The sequence below is a fragment of the Nothoprocta perdicaria genome, unplaced genomic scaffold (assembly GCF_003342845.1).
Source record: "Nothoprocta perdicaria isolate Ctin4 unplaced genomic scaffold, notPer1 scaffold_114, whole genome shotgun sequence".
Lineage (NCBI taxonomy): Eukaryota > Metazoa > Chordata > Aves > Tinamiformes > Tinamidae > Nothoprocta > Nothoprocta perdicaria.
Window position 1 is genome coordinate 2,278,890 of NW_020454250.1, and position 25,589 is coordinate 2,304,478.

Below are 25,589 nucleotides of genomic sequence, written 5' to 3' on the forward strand. Positions count from 1 at the left end.
TGTACATAATTAAAAATAGAAAAATAAAACCAAACTGAATCTTATAAAATATAAACTGTTCACACTAAGACAGTCAAAGTTATGGTTGCATGAAAGTTCAACACAGAAAAGCAGCCCAGGCATACTGCTGTTTACTGTTAAAACATACTCTACTTCTAGCAATATTTACAGAGAAGACGCAGCGAGAGAAACAATTCTTCAGGACTGTACCGCACAAAATGCTTTTACAGACAAACGGTGCTGCTGTGAGCCAGGCTACAACAAACGCACATTTTCACTTCTGTAGGCATGATCCCCATGGACAGTCCCGGTGACTGATTGTTTGAGCAGCTCCAGTTTCAGACTCCAGTTGCATAGGAGGTCAGCGGGTGCCACCCGGCAAGGGTGGCGTGGCAAAGACTTGTCACGAAAAGAGGTTGTGTTAATTCTGAATCTGGAAAAAGGAAAATCAACTGCGGCGTGTTCTCATCAGGCTGTATCCGAACAGTCCATTCTGGCAAGCTGCTGGCCGCACTATTGCAGCGATAACTCTTCCCAATTCCTGCTTCAAAACCCTCTCTGTGTGGCGGCCACGTGAGCTGCTTGCCTGTACCGTTTCATTAAAAAAACTGAACAGAAAGGAAACCAAAATATCCAGTTCTGTAGAGAAGACAGAATGTGATTGTGTCCAGCTTGCTGATTATGGGAAAAAAAAAAACCAGAAAAATCCTATATCTATATTTTCTTATATCCCCAACTTAGCCCAGTCCAAGTACTTTGGACTGGTATTATTGTTGTACCTAAATTTCTAACAAGTATCAAATAAAAGAGCCTTTAAACAAGATTATCCCTGAGTCTTACATAAATCAAGCCAAACCTATCCCCTTTCGTTTTAAAATCTAAAAGATACTTTAAAAGCCGTTAAGAAAATTAACTTTAACTAAGAGAGACCTAGTGTGCCAAACCACAAACTAAAAATAACCACTAAAGAAAAGAAAATAAAGTGTCCCAATCTGGACAAAAGTCTATAATTTACCAATCTGATAAACTAAACTTAATTTCCAATTTGGAATTAAAATGAAACTTGATTTCTTTTTGCTTTTTTGTTTTCTCTTAATGGCAGCTAAAATACGTGCAGGCTGAAGTGCTTTTTAGAACCAGCTGCGCTAGAAAGCCACGTTTGCTCAGGGGCAGAACGGGGTCAAATAGTGAGTGAGTGAGTGACTCCTTGCCAGAGCGAAGCACCCCGGGGCAGGGCAAAAAATAATCTTGGGACTTCTTGACGGGGCATCTGAAACTGGCCGTTTAAAGGTAAAATTAAAAAATAGAAAAGGAAAAAAAACAGAGAGTACAATGCAGTATGCGGCTGTCTGCCGACAGGAGCTCCGCGTCTCGATGCGCGGCGATGGGGCAGCGTGGGTCGCGGGCTGCGGGTCGCACGGGTGCCCTCACTCTCCCTCGGCGTCCGAGTCGGCGTACTTGAGCTCGCACTTGACGTCGAAGGGGCGGTCGCGGGCGTCGCGCGGCGCCGGCGCCTCCGCGGGCGGCCCCTGCCCGTTGCCGCAGTCCGGCTCCGTCTCGTAGCCCGTGTCGTGGGCCGGCTTCGGCTGCTCCCCATTCTGCTGGCTGGCGCTGCCCTGCTCCACCAGGGTTTCCTTCACGCTCTGCTCGCAGTCGGAGAAATCCGACTTGTTCTTCTTCTTGCCCAGCAACAAAACTGAGCGGAATTTCAAGCACTGGCCTGGCAAGTACCCCTTGTAACAGTTGTAGGACAGCAGACACAGGAAGAGAATGAAAAAGAACAGAAAGAGGAACATCAAAAGGAAGTTATCGTTTGACTTGAGGAACATGGTCTTTTCTGGGACCGCATCAGGAATCAGGTTGAAGATCTCCGTGTTGGAGGCTGCGCTCGTGAGGACGGGGCCGACGGGCTTCGTTAAGATCCTTGCTGTGGTGACGGGCATGATGTGAGTGGTGGAGGTCTGGGCCGTGGGCCCCTGGGCCGACGCGGGCGACGCTTTGGGCTCATCGCTATTACCTTTTGTGGTGGCAGCTGCCGCCGTCGGGCCCGCCGTGGTGTGGTGGATCTTCTTCAGTTCCAAAACATGCTTCGCCAGCACTTGAGAAAACTTCTTATTCTTCACTTTTTCTTCTGACAAACACTGATAAACGCCACTGTCTCCCTCCGATAAGTTGAAGATGAGCAAGGCCTTTTCCAGCAGGCGGTATTTGGGGCTCTCTACTTTCAGCACATCATCCTTGAACTTCCAAACTACCTGTGCCAGATTGGACTTTTGAGAACATTTGAGTTCTGCTGTGCTCCCATGCTTGAATGTATGCTGTAGGGAATTCTCTCTTACTTTATCTGGAACATCAAAATAAATTTGCAGAGTGTCAGCAATGATTTTTGTTTGCGCTAATCTGTACAGTTTCATGAGACTGTGCTACTCTTAACAGAAACACAGAGGTTACAGCATTACAATTACCACACAAGACCAAGAAAACTGCATGCAGGAACATCAGTGAAATCCTAGACAGCATACAAGGTGTCCAAAGGGACTAAGAGATAGGATAGCCCAAACCTTGAAAAAGCTTCTACTTGTAGAGAAATAGGATGAGACCTTGTTGATCCACAACAGAGTTATGCATGAGATGAGCCACTGTTTGAAACAAGATGCTGAACCTGGTATGAGTTTACACACAACTAGGGCACTTTAAGTAGATTGGTAACTATAAACTGCCCAAATGGAAACTGAAGAGTGGTTACTCAGATCACTGCTCTTAAACTCTCTTCTAAAGGTATCAGCACCTACAGCACGCCCAGAAAACAGCATGGTAACTCTGAGTAAGTAACTAACAAACACCACAAACTTCCATGGTTACATATGCTATGCTTGGATTAATAGTACACAGTAAAGCAAACTCTTAAAAGCTTTGTTTGCTGCAACACAGACATCCTGAACATTACTACTCTTTAAGACCTCCTTGCTTTGCTAACAATAATACATGCTACAGAAAAGAAAAAAAAATGACCTGGGATTACTTGCCTTACAACACTCTGGAGAGTATTTCAGCTGCTCTGTATGATGTTCCTAGCCCCCTCTATCCCCTCCACTTCACCATAAAAACAGCTCTTCTCAGGATCATTGCGTCTGATCCAATAATCAAGCACTTAGCAAAGTCTGAAGAACAGAATCTCAAATGACACCTCACAAACACACAGGGCTCTGAACTGGAAATACTAATGGTAAATACTGCTCTTTTGCAAGCTGCTATTGAGCTGCCAGAGTTCATTTAGGAAGCTTGTGCACCACACACTTCAATGTATATGAACACAGATGCTGTGAGAACTGTACGGATGCTCAAACACTGAAAACAGGATCTCATACACAGAAAAATGTAACACATACCAAGATAGACACAGAAAACTGATCTAATTAAATCAGAACCTTTTTTCACTACTCCACTTAGGTAATGGAAACAGCTTTTTAAAGGCTGTATCTTACCAGAACAAGAGGAAGCATCTCCACCTATGTTCTGAATCCAATTCCTGTACATAAAAAAAAAAAAAAAAAAGAAAAAGAAAAAAAAGAGTATTACAACTTGCTTCCTGCAGCTCCCCCACTCTCCTGCACTAAACAAGGCTCATCTTATCTAAATGGTGTAAACAGACATTTCTGAAAGATGCTAATTAACGGATAAGAGAAAGTGTGTATTTGAAAACATGCTGTTAAAAAAAAATCCTAGTTATCAGTAAGGAACAAGGCTGACACAATATTGCAAAGATAAAACCTTTTTTAAAAAGTTTGATAGGAAGCGAACATTTACAGTACCCATGCAAACTTTTAAATTCTACCTGTCGGGTTATTAAAAGCTGCCTTTACCTTTCCATGTCTCTTTCCTTAAGAATATCCACGCAGGAGCCTTCAAGGGGTTTCCAAGCGCAGTAGGGATCCCTTGCTAAAACGCAATCCACGCAAGTGGTGTATTTATCACAGAACGCCACAGGAGACTGAACCACACCAGAATTTGAGCCAGCATAGAGGTATTTTTTGCCCTAAAGAAAAATAAATAATAAATAAAGGAAAAGGAACAGCTAATCACCTTCTGAAAGTTAAATTCAACAAGCAATTAAAAATGATCAAAAGTAAATAGATGCAAAAGATATAGCTGTATGTGTGCAAAGACTGGAACTTGAGGGAAACAATCATTTGCTTTGATAAGACTTTGTTTTAGAAAGGAAATGGATCATGAAAGTTGTTGATGATACAAAAAAAGGCAAAAAAAGACAAAATTAAAATAACTATTCTCTACAAGACAGGAAAATAAACAGCTAAATATGGCTTTCTAGTGTTATTCCAAAAATGCAAATGCATTGACAATCTCTTTGCAAGGTGAGATCCACGTGTTGACACTTCTCAAAAGGGAAGGCTTTCCATATTACAACCTGCTCCCCACTCTCAAAGCTGCCCTGCTGCCTTTGGTCCTCCCACTTGCATCTCCACTGCCCCATCACTTTCAGCCTGCTGAGATTTGAATGAATCCGCCTGCTTTCTACCAAATACCACCTATTACGCTGGCCCAATTCCTAGCAAAAGGGAAGGATAAATGGAATGACCTACAGACAAGTGGGGATCCATTCACAAACGAATCCCACTCTATGTCCTTCTGCAAAAGACCAGACTCCCTCTGGGCATCCTTGCCATAAACGGCAGCCAGCAGCATATTTCATTCATCTGCTTTAGAGTTTGCAGAAGCCAATGGCTCAGGGTGACCTGTGAATTTATTCTCTATAAGGCTTAGGCTCAGCTTTATAGTCCTTAGCTTCGTGGGGGAAGGAGCCCCCACAAACACTACAATGGCAGAGGACTTGGGTGCTTTGAGAGGCTGCTGAACGGCACATCCCACCTTGGCAGTGCTCTCCTTTTATCCTGAGCTGAATACTGAGTGGATGTATCGGTGTTCTCCAGCTGCTGGCATTGCCAGTAAGTCCGATCCAAGCTCTAAGGGGCTTTCCTGGGGGCAGCCACACAGATCTCAGTGTGTAGAAATGCACCCTATGGTTGCCTTGACTCTTTTGTCAAGATGACCATAGCCATAAAGTGACAGGCAGATACACCTCTAGAAAAGCTTGCCAGGTAAAAGCAAAACTCTTAAAACACTTCAGTTCAAGGTGAGTAACTAACAGGCTGTTTCAGGATTAAATTTATGTTTTGGAGCTCACTATTTACTTTCCACAAAGAGCTGTAAGGAGCTATTGCTACAAGAACTCAGAGCAGTCTTTTTCCTTAATGCACTAACAGCACAACTGCTTAAAAGCAGAACAACGAAACAGAGTCTTCAGAAGAGTGTCCAAAAGCTTCCTCTGATCCCCATAGGGCTCTCCAGCTCTCTAGGCCCTGCCAGCCGACACACAAGCTGACAGGGTAATGTTGTGCAAGGCTCCAGCCTCTCTGTATGGGACCAAGCTGCTACGTCCAGGGAGTACAGACAAGACCAGGAGAGCTGGGGACACAATTTCAGAAGCTCAGAAAAATCTCTTATACAAACTGGGCTCATCAGTATCGACTACTGTCTCATCTGAATAGTGCCCTTTGGACAAGGGGAAGTTTTGGAGACTCCCAAAAGGTTCTTACCCCAGAGGGCTGTTGTGGTTAACAGTTCTACTACGGGATGACACTAACCATTTACAAGCACCAACTTTCTGAAGGACACGAGTAACAGCTACCTGTTCTTGCTTACTGGATATCCAAGGAGGAATGCTCTCAGATCCTCTCAAGCCGGGATGCAGAAGCAACCCCAGTTTAGCTGGTACCACAATAGCACGACATCCATGTTCCTGACATCCAAGCCCAAACTCCATACACCTCACCCCTGAACAGGTCTTGAGCTTTTGGGGTACTATACTAGATGGCTTTGCTTCAGAGATAGGTGCCAGCTGCAGAGGCTAAGCCAGTAGTAATTTGGTTTTTACTTGCTCAAGATTCAACGTTGCTGGTCCATGGTGCCTTGCAGGACATAGTCTCATGTCTAAATCATAAGCTTTGAAAGCTCCTTCTCTGTAAAAAGGTGTATGTTCATCATGTGTCCTTATGCTCTGTTCACATTTGCCTTTCTCACGGATTATACTTGAGTAGGCTAAAACTTAGCACTCGGTTCAGAGACAAAGAAAATTGATACTATAATTTCTGCAGTAGTCTCAACTAGAAGGTGTGTCTGGTGTGTATTTAGTATGAGGCTGTAACACCTATCCCTTCCAAAAATAAAAAGGGACCATAATTAAACTAGTACACAAAGGACTACATCTTTTACCCATAATTAAGAGACTGACAATTAAAGAACTTATTAGAAGTGTTATCTAATATTATTTTCTATCACAGATGCTGAAACCCCCAGTCAAATCAAATCATTGGAAGAACTCTTTTCGGATGAAGAAGTCCTGAAAGTATTTACAAATATATAGCCATAATAAGAGATTATCAAGTCAGCATTCACCATCCTTTTCCTTGTTGATAAGACGGATAAAACCCTTGCCCTTTATGTCCTTGTAAACTAGCTTGGAAATAAGTCAAAGTACTATCATTTAAAAGAAAAACACAGAAAAAGACCCCAGAGATTTTGAATGCACAACATACATATCTGCTCACAGTAGTTAAAGGAAATCAAAGTAACTTTTGGAGAAAAGACAGAATTAAGAAATACTAAAAAAGAAGACTTTAAAAAATAAGCAAAATTACTTTGTAACTATGCAAAGATGACAGCTGTGTGTTGAATTTAAATCATATTTGTGATTTCTCATTTGGAGAATATTAATATGTTTGCTTTTCTTCAGAAGCATGTGTTTATATAAATTTATATAAAACTAATATAAATTGTAATATAAATTACATCCTATAAAGCCCTTTATATTTCTTAAATATATGCCATGTCATTAAATAAATTCAAATACAACAAAGATAAAAACTGTCCTATCTTTCACGTATAGAAAACTTACCTTCATAATTTCAGTCATACATTGCTTGAAAATTGCATCACACATAGCAGTAATACACATTTAACTGATATCCCTTAATATAGGTCTGTATCACACTGTTGATTCACCTATCAAAAGCATACTCTGTCTTTACAATATTTTGCTTTATTTTGAACATGAGAGTGAGATACGAGAGCATAACGCTCTTTTCAATAAAATCTGTTATTCGACAGAGTTTGATAGAACTTTCAACACAGTTGATCACATTGGCAAACTTTGTTCAACATCACGAAAATAAAGAACTGCTTTTTAGATACCTTGGCAGTATTCCTAAATCCTAAACTGCAGAACAATTATTGATCTCTAGGTATTCGCTGAGCATCAGTATCACTATCAGATACTTCAAAATAAATACAACAAAAATAAATCAGTAAATAAATCAGTAAAACCGTTTTTTTCCTCAGGAGCCCAAGAAGTTTCAAGAACTGAGTGGAGGGATTTGCTGAAAACCACTGTTCATGGTAAAACTATCACGAGTATTTAGGAACCTAAGGGTCTGCATAACTATGAGCAGAAGGCTAACCAGCACTCAAAGTACCCACACTGATTATCTTCCCACTGTCACAAAATCACTCTGGGATTAAACTCAGCAACTGCTTAATAATGCAGAACCACTGAGTTTAGAGCCTGCAGCAGAGCAAGCATTTTCCGGCTGCAGCTGCAGTTGGAATTCCAGCTGGAAAGCAGAGTGTAATGAGAGATCCCGGATGGCACATAATAGCACCGGAGACACTGATGTGCCCGCTCTCATGATAAAGCTACCCCGCAGGAACCTCTCATTTAAGCAATTGGACTCAGCCAATTAGTTTTACTATTTGAGGCAGTAAGTCTTTCTCCCAGACAGACAGCTCTCTTCTTAGGTTAATTTCCTCAGAAAAACAGACTCTTTCACTACCTTCCCGCAGATCTTTCCTCATGGATTTGTAACGACCACAAGGGGTCAGGATTTTTACACTACCCCATCATGGTACCTTTAAACACATTATGGCTTTCAGCTCATGTACTAGGGATTGATGGGAAGACCAGCACACTGTGCTTGACACACCCTGCCCATACCTAGAGCTTTAGAAGCTTACCACTTACCTACTATACTAAATAGTTAAATACAAATCCTTAAAGCCTTGTGGAAGTGCAAAAGAGACACGAGCTTATGGTACTTACTCTTTTTGATGAAAGCAGGAGAGTTTGGACTGATTCAAAGTTTGGGAAAAGCTGTGTTTCTTCTATGATATGCATTCCGTTTTCACAGCTAATAGCTTTGTGTAAGGCTCCTTGATCTGAAATTAAAAATCAATACATTAAGGCTTTAAGGGCCTTACAACAAAAAGACAAGAAATATTTGCACACTTGCTGTAATTTGTCTCAATACTCTACCTGATTAAGTTAAACAAAAAACAGTTTGGCACAGTTCTTTGCCAAAAACAACCATTATATAAAAAGGAAGTGAGCAAGAATGCTACTTCAGGACAGCAAATGATCTATTTTCATTTACTTTTTTCACTGCAGCTTTTGTAATTCTTTGGTTCTCTTTCTTGAAGTAGTTCTTGAAAAATGAAAGATTCTTCACCTACTTGCCTTCCGCTTTTAGCCTCTCACATTTAAGAATAACATACTAGCTGGGGTATAATGACTGCAAATATGGGAATTTCTGATTCCTATCACAGCACACTTGATCCTATATAATCAATGTATCGTTAAAACAAAGCATTTTGAAAAACTCACCTGTACCAATGAACATGACATCGTATATGGTACCATTGAGTGCTCTCACTCTGTCTACTACAATCTGGGTGTACTTCACATCTCGTTTTACTAGTCGAGGTCTATCTCCTATTGGGGTCACCGAATCATCCATTAGAGGGTGATCTTTAACAAACTGCAATGTTTTGTCTGGTAAATTCAGAGAACTCATGTAGCTTGATGCTCCAACTTTGTTGCTTATACACTGACAAAAGAAAGACAACCAAGTTACACCACTTGCTTGTACACCATGTGGGCTGTTAGCAGCAGATAGATATAATTTCTTCTGTGCATTGGTTGGCCATTAAGCACATTCTTACACACTCTCATTTCACTCTGTCAGGAGCATACTCGTCTTTGCATAAGCTAAGACATTGCAAAGCATAGTCTCTGAGCTTAAGACTACACTTCTGCATAGGACCACAACATATCTTAGGAAAAACTTTCCTCTCAGACTCCCATGCTTCTTAGCTATCTTTAACTGATATCTTCCCCAGCAAATGCAACAGTGACTGCAGGAAGATAACTTCCTTTTAATTTTATTTTTTTGTAAAATGTGGAAGTTGTGTGGAAATTGTCAAGCACGATGAACACCTCTGTTCATAGGCAAAGCACTACATTGGATAAACCTGCTGAAACTAAGAATTTAATGCAGGGATTGCTACACTTCTGCTCTGCTGGTCTCTGGTGACACCAAACATATACAAACGTCTAATTCATCACTAGAAAATTAGTAATGACATAATGGGGACACGAAAACTGCACATAACAAAAAGTGAATGAACAAACCAAAATAACTTATGTAATTCTCAGATAGAAACTTTAGGCCAAACTACTCAAAGCAATTTTCTCAGAAGTCTTTACAATAGAAGCATCCACATCAGTGCAAACTAATACTACTCAAGCTACTAACAGCAGTAATTTGTCAATTATCTACTTTTTCCCCAGTTTCTTCACTCTTGAACATAACAAGCTGTCAGATCCGCGGTTATAGGAACTCACCGCCCCAGGTCGAGGACTAGGGATTTCCCCGTTGTAGCGTACCCACTTTGTATGAGACTGTTCTACTGTGGCACTCTGCATGTATTTTCCTTTTGAGAAAACTTCTTCTACAGTAGACAGATTGTATGCACACACTGCTGACAGACCCACATTATTCCTAGAGAGAATAAGGGAGAAAGAGTAAAAGAGGGAGAAAGAATATCAACACCAGAATATACCTTATTTGTTGCAGCAACCAAGCGAGATGAAAATACTCATCTCAGAAAAGCTATGTCACACTTACAGTTGTGGGGTAAAAACTCCATAAATTACGGGTTCCTTCAGATTTGGAGACTTCAGAATAAAAACATCGTTGATAATATTGAAGATTAAATTTTTATCAGGAATGGTACAAATCAATCTGGCCTTGAGAAAGGAAGTCCATTTTTTCTGCAAAGTCCTTAATCCTCCTTGGTCCCTCTTTTGAGAAAGAAAAAAAGAAAAAGGGTGCATTGTGGGGACAGAGAGGTTAGACTATGTTTTCTTCACTCAAGAGCCATTGGTACTCAGCAGAGAACTATGGAAACTCTGATATTCTCTCATGGGTAATAAACAGCAACATACATGAAATATTAACATATTCATAGGCAGAGGAGTATAAAGAAGAGAAAAAAAAGTGCTTTGATTTAAGAAAAATAATATATAGTGGTTTCTCTCAACCCATGGAGGTAAGATGAGACATAAGGGTTATGCATGAACTGCACCTTCATAACTGCACCTGCCTGGTTAATTGAACATTCATCAAAAATCATGTTGGCTACAGCAATTAAAATAAGCACGGAGGCACTTGTCCCTGAAAGGGACAAACAACACTGCAAGCAATTAGCTTGCACAGCTTCATCAGAGGAAGCATATGACTGCCTACTCCCTCAAGCAGTTACCCTGCCCTATTAAGAATTTGCTGGATCAAGGCTTTAAAAAAAGACATATTGACCAAAAAATGTTTCAAAGTACTTGACCATCAACTGGCAACTCTGTTACTTTTTTTCAAAAGCATATATTTGAACAACAATAAAAAGAAATCTATTTCCTGTTTGTTATCCAATAGTGATATCCAAAATATTTAGCAAAATCTGCAAAATTTCAAAAAAGAACTATATATAAATGCCTCTAGTTTTGCAAGCTACCATTAATTTCTGTTTTAAATGGGCAGAAACCTTTTCATATTCTACAACACTCTCATTTGAAAGCATGGACAAGCTGTTGGCGGGCAGAGGGCCATATTAATAAGCTCCACGTAAACCTGCCTCCAGCTGCTTATTTAATGGAATTCTCAAGGGCACTAACTTGTTATTGATGTTTTGACTTTCATGTTTAAATATAAAACAGCTAAGTCAAAATAAAACATTTCAACCTCATCAAAATAAAATAACTAGATAGGCTTCTTCTTGAAAAAATAATACTGAGGAAATTGATACATTCCAAGTCAAAGGTTTTTGCTGAATCAGTGTTTTCAACTAGAAAAAGATCTTTTGTACCAAGATTTTAACCAGTATGCTTGGGTATACTTGACTCAGCCTTATATACTGAGGTTTAAACATTAAGTGTGACAGTGTTGTGGAAGCTGCATCTGCTACACTGCAGTAAAAAACTTGTCATGTCTACAGCGGAATGCAGTTTTGTTTATCTGCAGCTACTTCAAAATAAATTATCCTATCTGTTCATCTGTTCCACTCCAATGAAAATCTTTTTTTTTTTTTTTTCCAGGGGTTTGTACTTGCACTTACAATAGAATAACAATAAAATATAAAAAGGGAGACATTTCTTTTACATTATTATTTCTAATAATTACTTTACTAATGAGATGTACTGAAAACACAACACTTAACGAGCATTAAAACAAGCGTTTGTCCCAAACTGCCAACTAGACTTTGAGTCATGACGAACTAATTAAAACTCCTAATTTGCTAAAAATAAGTTTGACCATTTCCATTTACATAGCACACAAGAAGTCCACAGTAATTAGTGTTTTTTACTTGCAAAAATCCATTTGAATTAGTACAGGAAAAATAACTATGTCCCACCTTACACACTCTAGCTATTCTTGGAATCATCAGCTTTCCAACAAACTCATACTCCACAGACACCTCAGTGAAAAAGAAGTATATCTTGTCATCTTCTCCATCTGTGCCATTTTGATCAGCTCTAATCACATCAGCAAAAACAAAATTCGGCTCTGCAGATACAAATTAAGAAAAGAATTTTCTGTTGAATATGACTCTCTAGATATAATTCCCTCTAAGATTCTCGAGGAGCCCTCTTAATATTTAACTGCTCTCAAGTTGGTGACCTGTCTACACAGTTTGTTGTTAAGCCCATCAGCATCACTTCTGAAAACCAGAAATACTGGAGAGAAAAACTATGCAAAACATTCGCGCTGAAACACACACTGACTTAGGGATCTGAGAGATCTCTAAGGTCTGATATCTCATTACTTCATATTTTTCAGCCCACACTTGAGAGTGATTTTCTGATAGGCACGAATAGTTATCCTCCTTTGCCTGCCTCTTCTCTCCCTAGCTGAAAAACAAGATGTCCCCTAGACAATAAGCAAACTTGGAGAGTAGAAACAGCATATTCTGGTTCATCATCTTTGATGATAGAATTAGCTGAGACCTATAAGCAATAACTTAGCAGGGTCGGTCAGCCAGCAACACCTGCAAATCTAATGGTTAAGTCAAACCTTTTACATGGTGCACATAGCCATGGAAAAAGAGCAAAAAAAAAAAGATTTAAGGTTTAAAAAAGAATTACTTAAGATTTAATTCATTTTTTTTCCTCTTGCAAAATTCCCTAAAGTAGGCATCTACAGTGCCATTCACTTAAAATTTGTGCTATTAACTAAAACACTAGAAACAACAAAAGTAAATGTTGCAAAACTCAGCATGCTATAACTTTTGGCCATAAGGCAGTATCTGAAACATGACAGCTTCATGTTCTTTGTCCTTTTTGGTAGGAAATCTTTAGCCTTCATGAAACTCAGTGAAATTTGAAATTCAGGAGCTAAGAAAGACTACCAATCATGTTCAGCTATAATTGAAAATATGTATGTCGGACAAAAAACAATTCCCCTCCCTATTCCAAGCTATATCATAACACAGTTGAGATAAACAATTGATTACAAGACAAACTGCAGTGCTACCATAAATTCAGAGCCTGTATGTCTCTAACTTTTTTTTTTTCCTAGCACAGTGAAAAACAAGTCCTGAATTTTCAAAATTAAATCTTTTGGAGGCATACTCACAGGTCAATGTCAACGTATGCCTGTACAACAAAAAACATTACCTTTGAAGAATTGGGCAATCACCCCTTACTTCTGATAAGGAATTCAAATTCTTTGTCTGATACTGTAACTCTGAAGAAGGAAATGTGATTTGTTTTGGCCTGTTCTCACACCCACTTACCATTAAGCCAAGGTATTGCATATTCGGTTCTCAAAGGACTCTGATGAGAGTTTCGTGAAATAATAGGTTCACTTCCCAGGAAATTGTAAGAAGTCCCAGAATAAAGCTCCTCATCTTTAACACAAAAACAAATATTTCAGACTGTCATATGTACTGAATACCAAAAAAGCACATAAATATTTTAAGAGAATATGTTAGCTTAAACTTCCCATAAGAAAAGATAAACAAAGATTTCCTTTGAATTGCCCCAGACATACTTCTGTGTTTGTATCTCTGCTGACCATTTTTAAAGTTAACACTTGGTTTATTATTGCTCTAACACAAACAAGCAACAGAAGCATCACTGTTCCTGTGGTACTTCAACATTTAATACATAAATGTGTGGTTTATGTAGGATAATGCAAATTACTTAAATGCCATGGAAGTTTTGGAACAAAATTATTTTGCCTCCTCCTCTATGCCAGCATTACTGAAACTAAATTTTGAAGAATTTAGATGACAATGCAGTGCGTAAGTTTTTCTTTTTCATTTCCTGTTTTGTGTTACTTTAAACTTGTCTTTTATGATCTTACCACTCCATGATACAGACACAAAATCAGATTTCGCCAGTCAAGATTCGGTGGTATATAATCAAGCAATAGTATACTTGCAGTTAAAATCTCACTCCTCTATTCTGTTTTAAGAATATGTCTTGAGGACATCTAAAAATTCCACATGTTATGATTACTAAAATGACAGTAATTGACACTACAGGAACCAAAGTACATTATGAATGAATATATTGACACTTTTAGACTACTCAGACTAGTATGTTAAATATTTAAGAATACAGTTTAAAATACTTTTAAAGTTACTTCCAAAACACTCAAGAATTTGAAGTTCTCCTTTTAAGAAACTTACTAAAGATGAGACTGCACAAATCTTTCAAAGCCTGCCTAGACACATGGTAAAGATTCAAAGGAGGCACTAAATCCAGCATCTTGAGAGGAGCTGGTTAATGTCAGAGGAAAGGAGTGGATGCTTGTGTGTAATGATCAGCTATGCCAAACAGAACTTACCAACCATAACAGACGTATAGCTTTGAGCAGGATCAAAAGGACATCTACCTTTACCATCTTCATTTTTACCTCCAAGCTCAAATGAAATTAAATTCTGAAAAAAAAAAAAAAAAACATTGAAAACCAGGAAGCAATACATAATTTTTTAAAACTTTGCAAGTCAGGTGGCTGAATAATCGAAAAGTCAGTACTAAATAACTGACAATTTCATCAACTGTTAACATCAAATACATGTTTTCAAAACTGTGAAGGGCATATGCATTTTCTGAGAACCTTTTGAACTCTAACAGAAAGAAGAAATATGATCCTATGATTTGGGAGAGAAAGAGCAGAGAATAGAAGGCAAAAAGATAAATCAAGATAGAGGGGGACAGCTTAAGCAAGAACATCCAGAAAGCCCAACAACAAGAAAGGCAGAGGAGTCACTCGCTGGAAAGGAAAACCAGGCAATTATTACATTACATGGCACAAAACAGGAGAGTTTTAGAAATCAAGAAGGAATTCTGAAGTAGATTTGTCAATCTGTAGGATGACATCGTATTTGTGAAATGGAGTATAATCAATCTATGTTTTAAACAGCAACAGAGTAGTTTAGCTACTACCTTACAAATCCCTTCAAGATTGATAGAATAAGGATCAGGAAGATGACTGAGAACTGTAGCAGCAAAACTGTAGAAATGATCATTTGTTACTGCCTATAAGACTCATTAGAGGGTAAGGACAACGAATTCTGGTAATGCAGCAGAGGTGATGGCATGCAGACTTACAGACAAGGGAGATGAGAAAGAATAAAGAAATCAAAATTACAAGATTTCTGAACTCCAGAATCATGCAAGATCCACATTATGGAGAATGCTAAGAGTCAGCAGGATGGAACATGAGCTTTGATTTGGGGCCAGGATTTCATTCTGAAGTATTCAGCATTATGGAGCTATGGCATAGCCAGCAGCAGAGACAAGACAAGCAGAGACAGGAATCTGAAAAATTTCAGGGAAAGTGAGAAATGGACAGAAGTCACAAAGAATGTCATTTCAGTTCTAGAAAACATCTTTCACCAAATGCAGGATAAACAGAGTGTTATGAAAGCTAAGAAAAAAGTTAACCAAGGTGAATCAATAATTCATTAAAGGCTTTGAAAAGAGAACACTACAATGTATTTCCATTTTCTACTATTGCAGAGAGACATCATCATAAATGCTTCAAAGGCTATGACTGGCACTAAAATTGCAATAGTCTGTGGGAACAGCAATTAACTCTTTGTTTACCTGAGTTCCTTTTAAATTGAAGTTATTGTTAGGACAAAACAACACATGTGTGTTCTTACCAGATAATCACAGGTCGGCTGAAATGCATTAGTTCCACACACATACAGAAAAGTCTCATTCAGTTGTTGCAAGACACGCACGTAATTCCGACACTCTGTCTGTAGGAGAGGATGGAAAAAGGACCAGTCTGATAAACCACAACTTCCACATTCCAACATAAAAAAAAAAAAAACAACTGAAGTTGTATTATCCTCTCTGCTGCTGCTGCTCCCCATATTATTTCCAAATCTTGAGAGATGTAAGGATGAATGACACCATCACCTGGGATGCAGACACCAGAGATGCAGCTGCACGCAGTCCTGCTCCTTCTGACTTCCCAGTCACCTGTGCACCACTGCTTCAGCAGTGAACACCAACATACTGAGAGAATAAATCTCCAATTCCCATGTGGAAGCAAAAAGGTCAAAGACTAATGAAATTCGTGAGAAATTCGTGAGCTGCATCGCTGCTTAGGCTGGCACTAGACAGCACGGTAGACATCAGAGGGGCAGAGGACTATCTATTTCAGTGCAAGTAGTGGTGGAAGCAGCAGCTTAACATCTTACTGTTTGCAAAACTACCACATTATGCAAAACAAATCACAGACACAGTATAAAAATTACTAGTAAAAGACTGTAAGCACAGTGGAGAAAAACATGGTTTGATTTAAGTGCAATTTAGTAAAACTTGCACATCAGAGGAAAGAAGAAAAAGGAGGAAGAGTTTGCAGGTCTGGGCATACTGAAGCAAAGTACTTGTTTGCTGCTACCATTGCAATTACAGCAATAATCTCTACAAAGCACTGGCAAAGGCCACAGCATCTGCTGAAGTGTGTTTGCGCGTGTGCAGGTGCACACTTGTGCAAAATACTCATCTCATATAGGGCCATATTTGAACCTTATTCTTAGTAACCATGGTTGAAGGTGCAGCACCCAGAACATGCTGAGACTGCATTAAGAAGATTAAAGCAGAAAGGAAATGGCCCTTAAATGCCCATTGTATCTCGTCCTTTAGTCACATTAAGTGGCCTTGGTGGATCCTAGGCCAAAAGAAAACAGTTGAGCTAAGGGGCCAGGGAAAAGCAGCACCTGGAGCTAAGGCAGCAGCTCCATCTCCAGGAGTCCATTAACCAGGACCTCTGCTAGCCTGGGCACCCCTAACCAGCACGCAGGAAGCAACTCCAGGCACAGCAGTGCTCATGCCAAATCCCACTAAGCACAGGGCAGGACTGCTTTTATAACCCGTGGCGCTGGCAATCTCCCAATCTTGGTTAAGTAAGCCATCACTTCATGTTGCTGTTGTTATACCATCCGGAGCTACCCAAATCAGAGGAAAGGCAGAGCCATGTACAGTCAACGTGGAGTCATTTTTTTTTTTTTTTAAGAAAACAAAGATTCACCAGAAACACTGAACTAGAAACCAAAAGCAAACAAATAAAAAGGCATGTAACAGCCTCTAAAGCTCAGCCTGAAGAAATAAGAATTTGAAATTCTGAATTTCTAACAGCTCGAACTTTCCTTCTAAAACTGTTTCTCTTAAAAGGAGGTGTATAATATCAATTTCAAAGTTCAATGAACCTACCTGTTCTGATTTGCCCTTGACAGCACATTTAATTCTTTTATCTTCAGTGACCTCCCAGGGAAACTAAGGAAAAAACAAGCAACAAAAAGATAAATTCAAAGCACTTATAATCTATTTATAACTTTTCAGTCCTTGCTTATGCAATTATCACAGAATAGATAATTCTATGAAGACTACCTGCTGCAAATGAAAATAATTCTGCAGACATCTTTCAAAGATTCAAAGCCATTCCCCACTCTGGGGAGGTGACATTTCCAAATCCACGTACATTAGGGGAGCTCTGAACTCACTACTATTATCTTCTGGGGTTCATCATCATGATTCTCAACTTGCTAATGAGCCATGAAGTTCTCCATGATCATATGCCTTAGGAAAATGTAACTTTTTTTTTTTTTTTTTTTTTTTAAAGAACTTCTCAATTTTAATTTATTTATGCTGGAGAAAAACCAACCCAATGAAAACCCACAATCAATGAAGCATATTGACCAATATACATTATTATATGTAGGACTACAGCACTGACTGCCATATGCATTCATAACTGAAAACTACTTTTATATGCTGGTGAAATTCCTACCACCATCTCTGAACACTCTGTTCAAATCAAATATACATATGCAGATATATACACAAATACACATATAGCATGAGCGCCTTCCCAAAGCATTCAGGTGGGGGGCTATGTGTTGAGCCTCCCAACATCTCCCCAAGCTGCTGAAGCAGGGAGAAAGAGAAGCCCAAGGAGGACTCAAAGCAATATAACCTAATTAACAGACTTCTGCATGGACTTAACTACCTCAAGAAGCCGGTGTCAGCACAACCAGAGTGCTTCTGGCAACTGAGTTAGCTTTGAACAAGCTGGATCAGATCTCTCCATACCACAGCTTGCTGTGCAGACACATCCAGAGCCGTAAAACAGAAGCTGAAACCTAAAAGACAGGGCTTTCGGCACATTTGTGCTGAATACATGTGCTGTACATATGCAATATGCATAAGCATCTGAGGGGAGAATGTAGGGAAGAAGGGGCCAAGCTCCTCTCAGTGGTGGCCAGTGACAGCACAAGGGGTAATGGGTACAAGGTAAAACACAGGCAGCTCCATCTCCATGTGAGGAGGAACTTCTTCACTGTGAGGGTGCCAGAATCCCTGGCACAGGCTGCCCAGGGAGGCTGTGGAGTCTCCTTCTCTGGAGATCTTCCCAACCCGCCTGGATGCCGCCCTGTGCCCCGTGCTCTGGGTGTCCCTGCTAGAACAGGGAGTTGGACTAGATGATCCCTGGGGGTCCCTTCCAACCCCAGCTGTTCTGTGATTTAATGCGCATCCGAAGCCACCACAGCTAGGTTGTAGGGACAAGAGTGCTTGACTTCTGAGTGTAAGTCTAACTTTGCTTCCATTTCAAATTATACTTCTTTCCAATTTAAATTAATGGCAGAAGGCCTACTGCCAGTAATGAAAATTTGTGCAAGAACCACCATGCTGGATTACACCAAAGGTCCTTCCAATACAGTATGCCGTCCTCAAAAAGAAAATATCTTACAAGACCTATATTAACTCATTTGTCATTTCTTCCTCTTATTTTATGGCATATTATTCAATCTGTCTTTTAGAAATAACACACAACTAGCACAAACCGTATAAAGGATTTAATATCTGAAATACTGGTATCAGAAAATGAAGTCAAATTTTGGATTTTTTTTTTTTTTAGTGTAGTATAGTGTATTGAAATGTATACTGACCTCATGTAGCTTTTCAGCAATATTCATCGAGTTTAATGCAAAGATCACTTCCCTGGCTCCTACATACAGGACATCTTTGTCTTCACTTAGCAATAAGGTTGAATAGTTTGACACTTCTGGTTTATGAAAATGTATTAGTTGGACCTCTGTTGAAATGAAAGCAAAAGAGCACCACATGAAGAAACACAATTGCTTCAGGTCAAGTTTATGGGTCATTTTTCTGAGCTGTCTAACATTCATTTGGTAACTTGAAAGCAACAAATCTCAGTGCAGACAACCCACAGAGCAGATGAGACATCTCCCAGGAGCTGATTCAGCAGCCACAGCACCGCCCGTCACCCGCACCAGCATCCTCGGTCCCACTTGCCCATTCAGTCACAAATGCCCAAACATTTCCTCCTGTGGTCATAACTCAACTCTCCCTTCCTTTTTTTCCTTTGTTTCTCACCCATTAATTCCTTTTTTCTTTCCCCCTCTGTCCTTCCATTTTACATTTCACATCAACTATTATCATTTTTCTCACCTTTTCCCTTCTACATGTGCACCTATCCTGGATAATTTTGAAAAGTTACCATGTCCCTTGTACCATTCTCAATGCTATAAAAATTCCTTTACCTCAGCAAAGAATATTCAATTTATAATCGTAGTAGAAAGAAGACAGAGAGAAGCTAAAAGGTTCCCTTTAAAGTGTGTGAATAAGTTCATTTTGAAATGGAGATTGGAGGTAAAACGCACAGGGTTAAAAGGAACTGACATAAATGAAAACCAAGATGAAAAGAAAGTAGACAAGAGAAACAGGGAGGCACAGTTTTTTTACAGAAAAAGTAACAGTGGAATGGGAAACCGTGCAAGCCGGAACAAAATGCCTTGGTGAAAGATGATACAAATTAATACACAGAAGCATTTTTTTCCTGCATGTACAATCAGTGTGGAAGCTGAAAAGCCTGAGTGTTTCTTAAAGATATAAGCAGAAAATAATCTATTGTTACTTCCAGTTTGAGTAATCGGTGTTGCACGTTTGCAACTAGGAGGCTCTGGGAACACTTATTTTAAAGCAGATTTTGCAAGCATGTCATTTAGAAGTCTTTCACTTGGCAGGAATTTTTTCACCAAAAAAATGAGCACGCACAATTTTACATGTCCATTCCTCCACTGATCTAAATTGTACTTACTATTCAAGGTAGATTTCTCATGTTTAAATGCAAAAAATCTTTAGTCGACAGATACTGTCAGAAATAACTGGAATTTACTTTCAATGCCATTATCTGGAGCAACCTGAATTTGGGTCAGCAGTGAATTCTGTAACTAGTGGTACTACCACTACATAGTAACTTGCCATATTTTAACTATTACACAGCACCATCATGAAGTCTGAACAGTATCTACAAGCCTTGCTTAGACTATTTCCTTCTAGGATGAAGGATGGCATGGGGGTTGGAAAACAAGGGGCATATCAGCATCTCATTTATCGATACATCAATAATCAGGAAAATACATGTTTCAGAACTGTCTCATTAACCAGGTTATTGTTATCACATTCCTGATCTCTATCCATCTCTTCCTACAGTTTGGCTTTGCAGAGTTTTAACACTTTTCCCTAACTGTTCCTTCACCCTGCCCATATTCGCTGTCTGTCTCAGCACACGCTTGGGTCAGCAGGGATTGCTAAATCCTATGTGTGGTTAGGGCAGGGGAAAAGACAAACCCTTTTAACAACCAAAAGCAAACAAACAAAATAAATGTATGTCAGGTGGATAGAAACAGGAAAATAAAGGAAAAAGGAGAGAAAAAAGACAAAAGAGAAAGACACACTCATGAACAGCAGCAAGCAGCTACTTTACAGTTCTTGATCTAGACCTCTGTTTTGAACTGGGCTAAGATTTCTAACAGGACCCCAAGCGAAAATGTGATACTCTTTTCATTCCAAGGGAATGTGTGATCCTCTTACAGGAGTTATGGATACTTTCTGGAAACAAAAAAAAGTTATGAAAAAGTTATGAATAATTGCTGAAAAATCAAATACAGAAAATATTCTGTTAAAAAAAGCAGAAAAATTAGATTGTTTCAACATATAGGCGTAGTTGGAAAACGGTCAAATGCTTATCCTTCCTCCACTTGGTAGTTTTTATAGTAGATAGGAATTTTTACTGTACTCGAGTCTCACTCTTAAGAAAAAAGTGTCACAAATAATTATTGAGAAACACATCCTGCTGCATGTTCAGACTGAACGTAAAAGCAATTCAATTAAAAGAAAATACATAAGTTGTGTTCTTCCGTTTCAGTTTCAAGGTCCTCCGACTGAGAAAGTCCAACTTGAAATTCCTCTTTTGAAAATAAATCTTTCTTCGAGAACTATTTGAAACATCTCCAGTTATAACCAAGTACCTAAGTCACTTTTCAATATTCTAATTCTAGTCCTAAGCACTTTAGGAGCTGAGCAAACCCAGAAAGAGCTGCCTGAAACTTCAGCACGCAGGTTGACAAGACACATGGACGCAACCGGTTTTGATGCACACGGAAACCCAGATATTGCAGACAGATGTACAAGACTATTAAAGTTACTCTTCTTACCTCTGTGTTCCCAAGAGATCCTTGGTACTGGACCAAATGTCAGGGCCACTTCCAGCACCAATCCCCACAGTGCACACAGAATGCTCAGAGCCATCTTAAGTGTCCTTGCTCTCTGGTAATGCACAGGTAACCGCAGCTGCTAGTGCCTCTTCAGCAGAAGAATCCCCAGTTGCAAGGGCTACTAGAAACCAGGCATTTCAGGGCTTCCGAGCAGTGCAGCAAGGCAGGCTGGAACAAGGATCTGAGTGTGCGCTTTCAGCGGATCACTTCAAGGGAACGCACATTTTCCGGGATGCTGAATACAGAGACTGCCCACACTTTCCACAGACTGAAGAGTTGCTGAGAAACACCACTGAGAACATTCTTCTGTTTTGTTGCAGAAATAAATGAAACTGTGGAGAGAGGAGGAGAACAAGAAGTGGAAGAGAAAGCTGGCTGAGCATTGCCAGAACCAGCATGCTGTAGGCACTTATCTTGAAATACTTCTGCAGCTGTGGGCATAGTTTTATTTGGACAAGAAGTACATTAATTGGCGGAGATATGACTCCCCCCCCAAAAATCTCACATGTTATAAACAGGCCTGTGATAAACAGGCAATTATTGAAAGCAATCATTTTCATCTAGAATGCATAGTATAAATATTTTGAATTGTCATTTGTGTTCACGACACAAAATCCTGCTTTAATTGGCATGTTTTCTTACTTTTAATGGTAAAAGCTCATCCCTCTGAAATATCTAAACCTAAATAACAAAATCACTAAGCTTATGTTCAGAGTGCTGGGGACATATGAAATAATACTCTGTTAAATTCAGCACTAATTTAAAATATCAGTTATAAATATCTACTCCATCTCTCATTCTTGAAATCTCAGGAACAGAAGTCTATTTTTTAGCAAAGTCTTTTTATGCTACTAACACTCTTAGATTAGGGATGGAGGGGAATGAAAAACGGTAACAAAACAAAGAGCTAGCACACTATGTACAGAAAAGAAGCGAGAAGATGCTTAAATGCTTCTTTTTTGAACCATCTTACAAGAGTTTCCAATGATCCCTCCTAGGTGACTGCAAGTAGTCTTGCAAGTATTTGCATTAAGTAAGGACTGTTCAGAGCAGAGGGCATCCATTAACCATGAGATTTCTGCATTAAGATGGATATCTGGGCACCTCCATAGGGCTGTATGCTCAAGGAAAAGCAAAACGCAACATGCCCTCTGTGGCAAAGCTCCAAATGCACCAGACTTATACTGTTTTACGACCTAAGAAGCCAGTAAGATGCTGCTCTTAAACCTGCCTTGAACCTAGAGGATCTTGAAGAAAGCAAAATTTCTAAAAAAATATTTGAGAGGAAGAGGAACTAAGGAGCAGAGAAATGACAACTAAAGAGCAGCTGCAGCAAGAACTTGCCCTAGGAGGAGCACGGTATCGGTGGCCTCTTTCGGAGGAAGAGGCCTGGGGCTGAGGTGCAGAGCTGAGGGGCCTCCGGGAACCCCACAGAGACCAGATCTGTTTACGGGCACAACCACAGAAGCGAAGTGGCTATAACACAGGATGGACAAATATATCAAAAGACATCACACTTCATTTTCAGTTTGTTTAGTAAAATATCACAAGCAAGGTTAAAAAAAAAAAAAAAAAAAAAAACTTTTCCAATTTTTTCCCCTGAATAGGATCTCTACGTAACAAGAGGCTTGCTTAAGGTGAACCTGGAGTTCACACACACACACACATGCGTACGTATTTTAAAAACTCTGGCATCTACTTTGAATCAGATTCAATTTTTATAATAGACCATGTAAGTCATTAGGCTTTTAAGGCATCATATTTTAAAGAAATTTACTAGGTTTGTTTTTCTGTCTCACATCTTTCCTGCTTATAGTTATACATAAGCAATTCCATGTTTTGCTCTCCTCATTCATCAGAGTTGCAACGTATCACATTCACAGATATCCTGATGCAAGCAGTTTTACAAATAAATATTTGGAGAGTGAACAAGAGCTCTAGGATTAAGAACAAAGCAGGCTAGCAATTTTATTTTAATTGAAACATAATGGGATAATAGTAGTTCGAAAAAAGTTTTTGGCGAATACTTTTACATATTATTAGCTTCTTTTTATCATGCAATCCATGAATATCTGAAAACACTCTTTGCAGACCTTCACAGAGCAAGCAGTTCTCTCTTAAAAAAACCTAAATGTTAAAGCAAATTACACAGTTCCAGTCCCAATAACAAGAAATTATCTATGTAAAATACTATACAGGAGAGGTATTCCAGAGGAAACTTCTGTAAGTCCTGTCAGTTTCCAGGGCCTTAAAAATAAAACACAATGACCAAATCCATGCCCTCCTGATGGAAAATCTTGCCATGGTTATGCTCTTGGGTTGACTCTCCTTCCTCAGAAAACAGAAAATGAGAACAAAATCTGAAACAAACTGTATTACCTTTCAAAGGAGAAGAAAACTACGTCAAGCTATGTCAGTTACTGCTGGTTTTCCCGTGTTGCTGGAGAATTTCTCCAGCTACACAAAGTGGAAATCTGCCACTTCATTCTCATTGTACAGCTTCGCAAGATAGCTCCCCTTTTCATATGAAAAGTTTTTACTTGGGAGAAATTTTTTGTTGACAGGGCAAAAGTTTGCACATTCAAAAAAGGGGGAGGGAGGATCACAGTTAACATTAAGTACCAAATCATGCAAGACCGACTAAGTTATCAAATCCCATTAGTTTAAGAAGAGATGAAAATGCACTCAGGATCTTCTCCTCTGATTTAGCCTTCAATTTAATTACTCTCCCCTCCCTGTGCTGAAAATTATCTGGAATAATTCGTTCACTCACGTCCTCTGGGAAGTCAACTATAATCTAATATGAACCTGTTTTATATAATACATTGGGTAGAGAAAGAGCAAGAAAAATAACAATGGCGTAATTTCCAAATTAGCTCAGCCCCATCAGTGTTCACTTGCTTTGATTAGATCTGAGTACTTTACATTTTTTGAAAAGCTAGGTCTCCTAAGGTTTTAGGTTTTACTCCTATAAACAAGCCAATTTGCTCTAAAGAAAAAAAAAAGAACACTTCAGAAATAATGTAGAGAAACTGAATGCTTAGTTACATTATTAAATCTAATTAAACTGACAACTGACTGTTTTCCATAAAATTGATAAAAACTAGGAGAAGTTTTCTGACGTAGGTAAACTGAAGTGTTTTTCATGTTTTGATGTCAAATGTTTTTGATTGTATTTTTATACGTGGATGTATTTGATGAATTGGAACAGAACAATGCATACACTGCTTACACGATCTCTCCGTAAAGCTTATATTGACTGTGACTAAAAGCAGCACAAACACACACACACAAAATAACTGAGCTCCTGTCAGTCTTGTAGAGGACAGCTGGAATTTCAGAGCTGTGAAGATTCCTGTTGTCACCAATAATTTTAGTTCACGGGGAGATGGGAAAAAAAATATGAGAAGAGGCGTAAGTTTCTGCTGTCCTAAAGGAGCCCAAAATGAAACTGTTAGACAGAGAAAATATTCAGGTTGCCCAAGCTCTATGAGGGAATAACTGATGTAAAATACTAACACAAATTGTAAGGGCGGGGAGTTGGATGGAAGATCCTGATTTCTGCTGTGATAGAAAGCTACCTGCCCCAGCTCCATCACTTGAGCGTGCACCGTCTGAGTATGTGGATGATTTCCTGCCCTGGGCTGATGCCTCATTCCGAAACACAAGCACTGCAGTGGAAGAGTCAACATCCCTGAGGAACCAACAACTGGAAGATGACAGTTCTCTTTCCCATCCTCCATGGTGCAAAGATAAGCAGACGCAGAGAGATATTTGGGAGCAGAATGTTTCATCTTTTGCAAATGCCAGTTCAGTAAATCTTTCCAATTGATTTATTAATTATTAGTAAATAATTCTACCATTAGATACTGTGAGGCCTAGTTCTTCCTCCCCTCACTCAACATGGTAAGACTGCATTCAGGCTTAGTCCCTGTATACACAAAGGTTATCCATGCAAACAAAATTCTGGAACTCCAAAGTTAGGAAATGCCAGTTTCACAACTCTAATGTTGATTTTTTTTTTTTTTTTTTTTTTTTAAGTAGATACCATTATTCTAAGCTGTTTACACTAACTCAAAGCA

At 39.2% G+C, this 25,589-nt stretch overlaps 1 protein-coding gene across 1 annotated transcript in view; it reads right to left on the reverse strand.

Moving 5' to 3' along the window:
• Window positions 1–1,144: 1,144 nt before the first annotated feature.
• Window positions 1,145–25,589, reverse strand: part of SEMA4D (semaphorin 4D) — a 52,903-nt gene continuing 28,458 nt past the window's right edge. Inside the window, exons 3-16 of the mRNA XM_026053195.1 lie at window positions 21,448–21,839; window positions 18,877–19,022; window positions 17,141–17,203; window positions 15,580–15,678; window positions 14,256–14,349; window positions 13,198–13,311; window positions 11,818–11,969; window positions 10,038–10,213; window positions 9,755–9,911; window positions 8,735–8,957; window positions 8,174–8,289; window positions 3,864–4,036; window positions 3,486–3,529; window positions 1,145–2,344 (exon numbers count right to left, since the gene is read on the reverse strand). Of these exons, the coding sequence (XP_025908980.1) occupies window positions 1,428–2,344; window positions 3,486–3,529; window positions 3,864–4,036; window positions 8,174–8,289; window positions 8,735–8,957; window positions 9,755–9,911; window positions 10,038–10,213; window positions 11,818–11,969; window positions 13,198–13,311; window positions 14,256–14,349; window positions 15,580–15,678; window positions 17,141–17,203; window positions 18,877–19,022; window positions 21,448–21,541 (2,568 nt within the window). The 5' untranslated portion in view covers window positions 21,542–21,839 and the 3' untranslated portion in view covers window positions 1,145–1,427. The remainder of the gene's footprint in view (window positions 2,345–3,485; window positions 3,530–3,863; window positions 4,037–8,173; window positions 8,290–8,734; window positions 8,958–9,754; window positions 9,912–10,037; window positions 10,214–11,817; window positions 11,970–13,197; window positions 13,312–14,255; window positions 14,350–15,579; window positions 15,679–17,140; window positions 17,204–18,876; window positions 19,023–21,447; window positions 21,840–25,589) is intronic.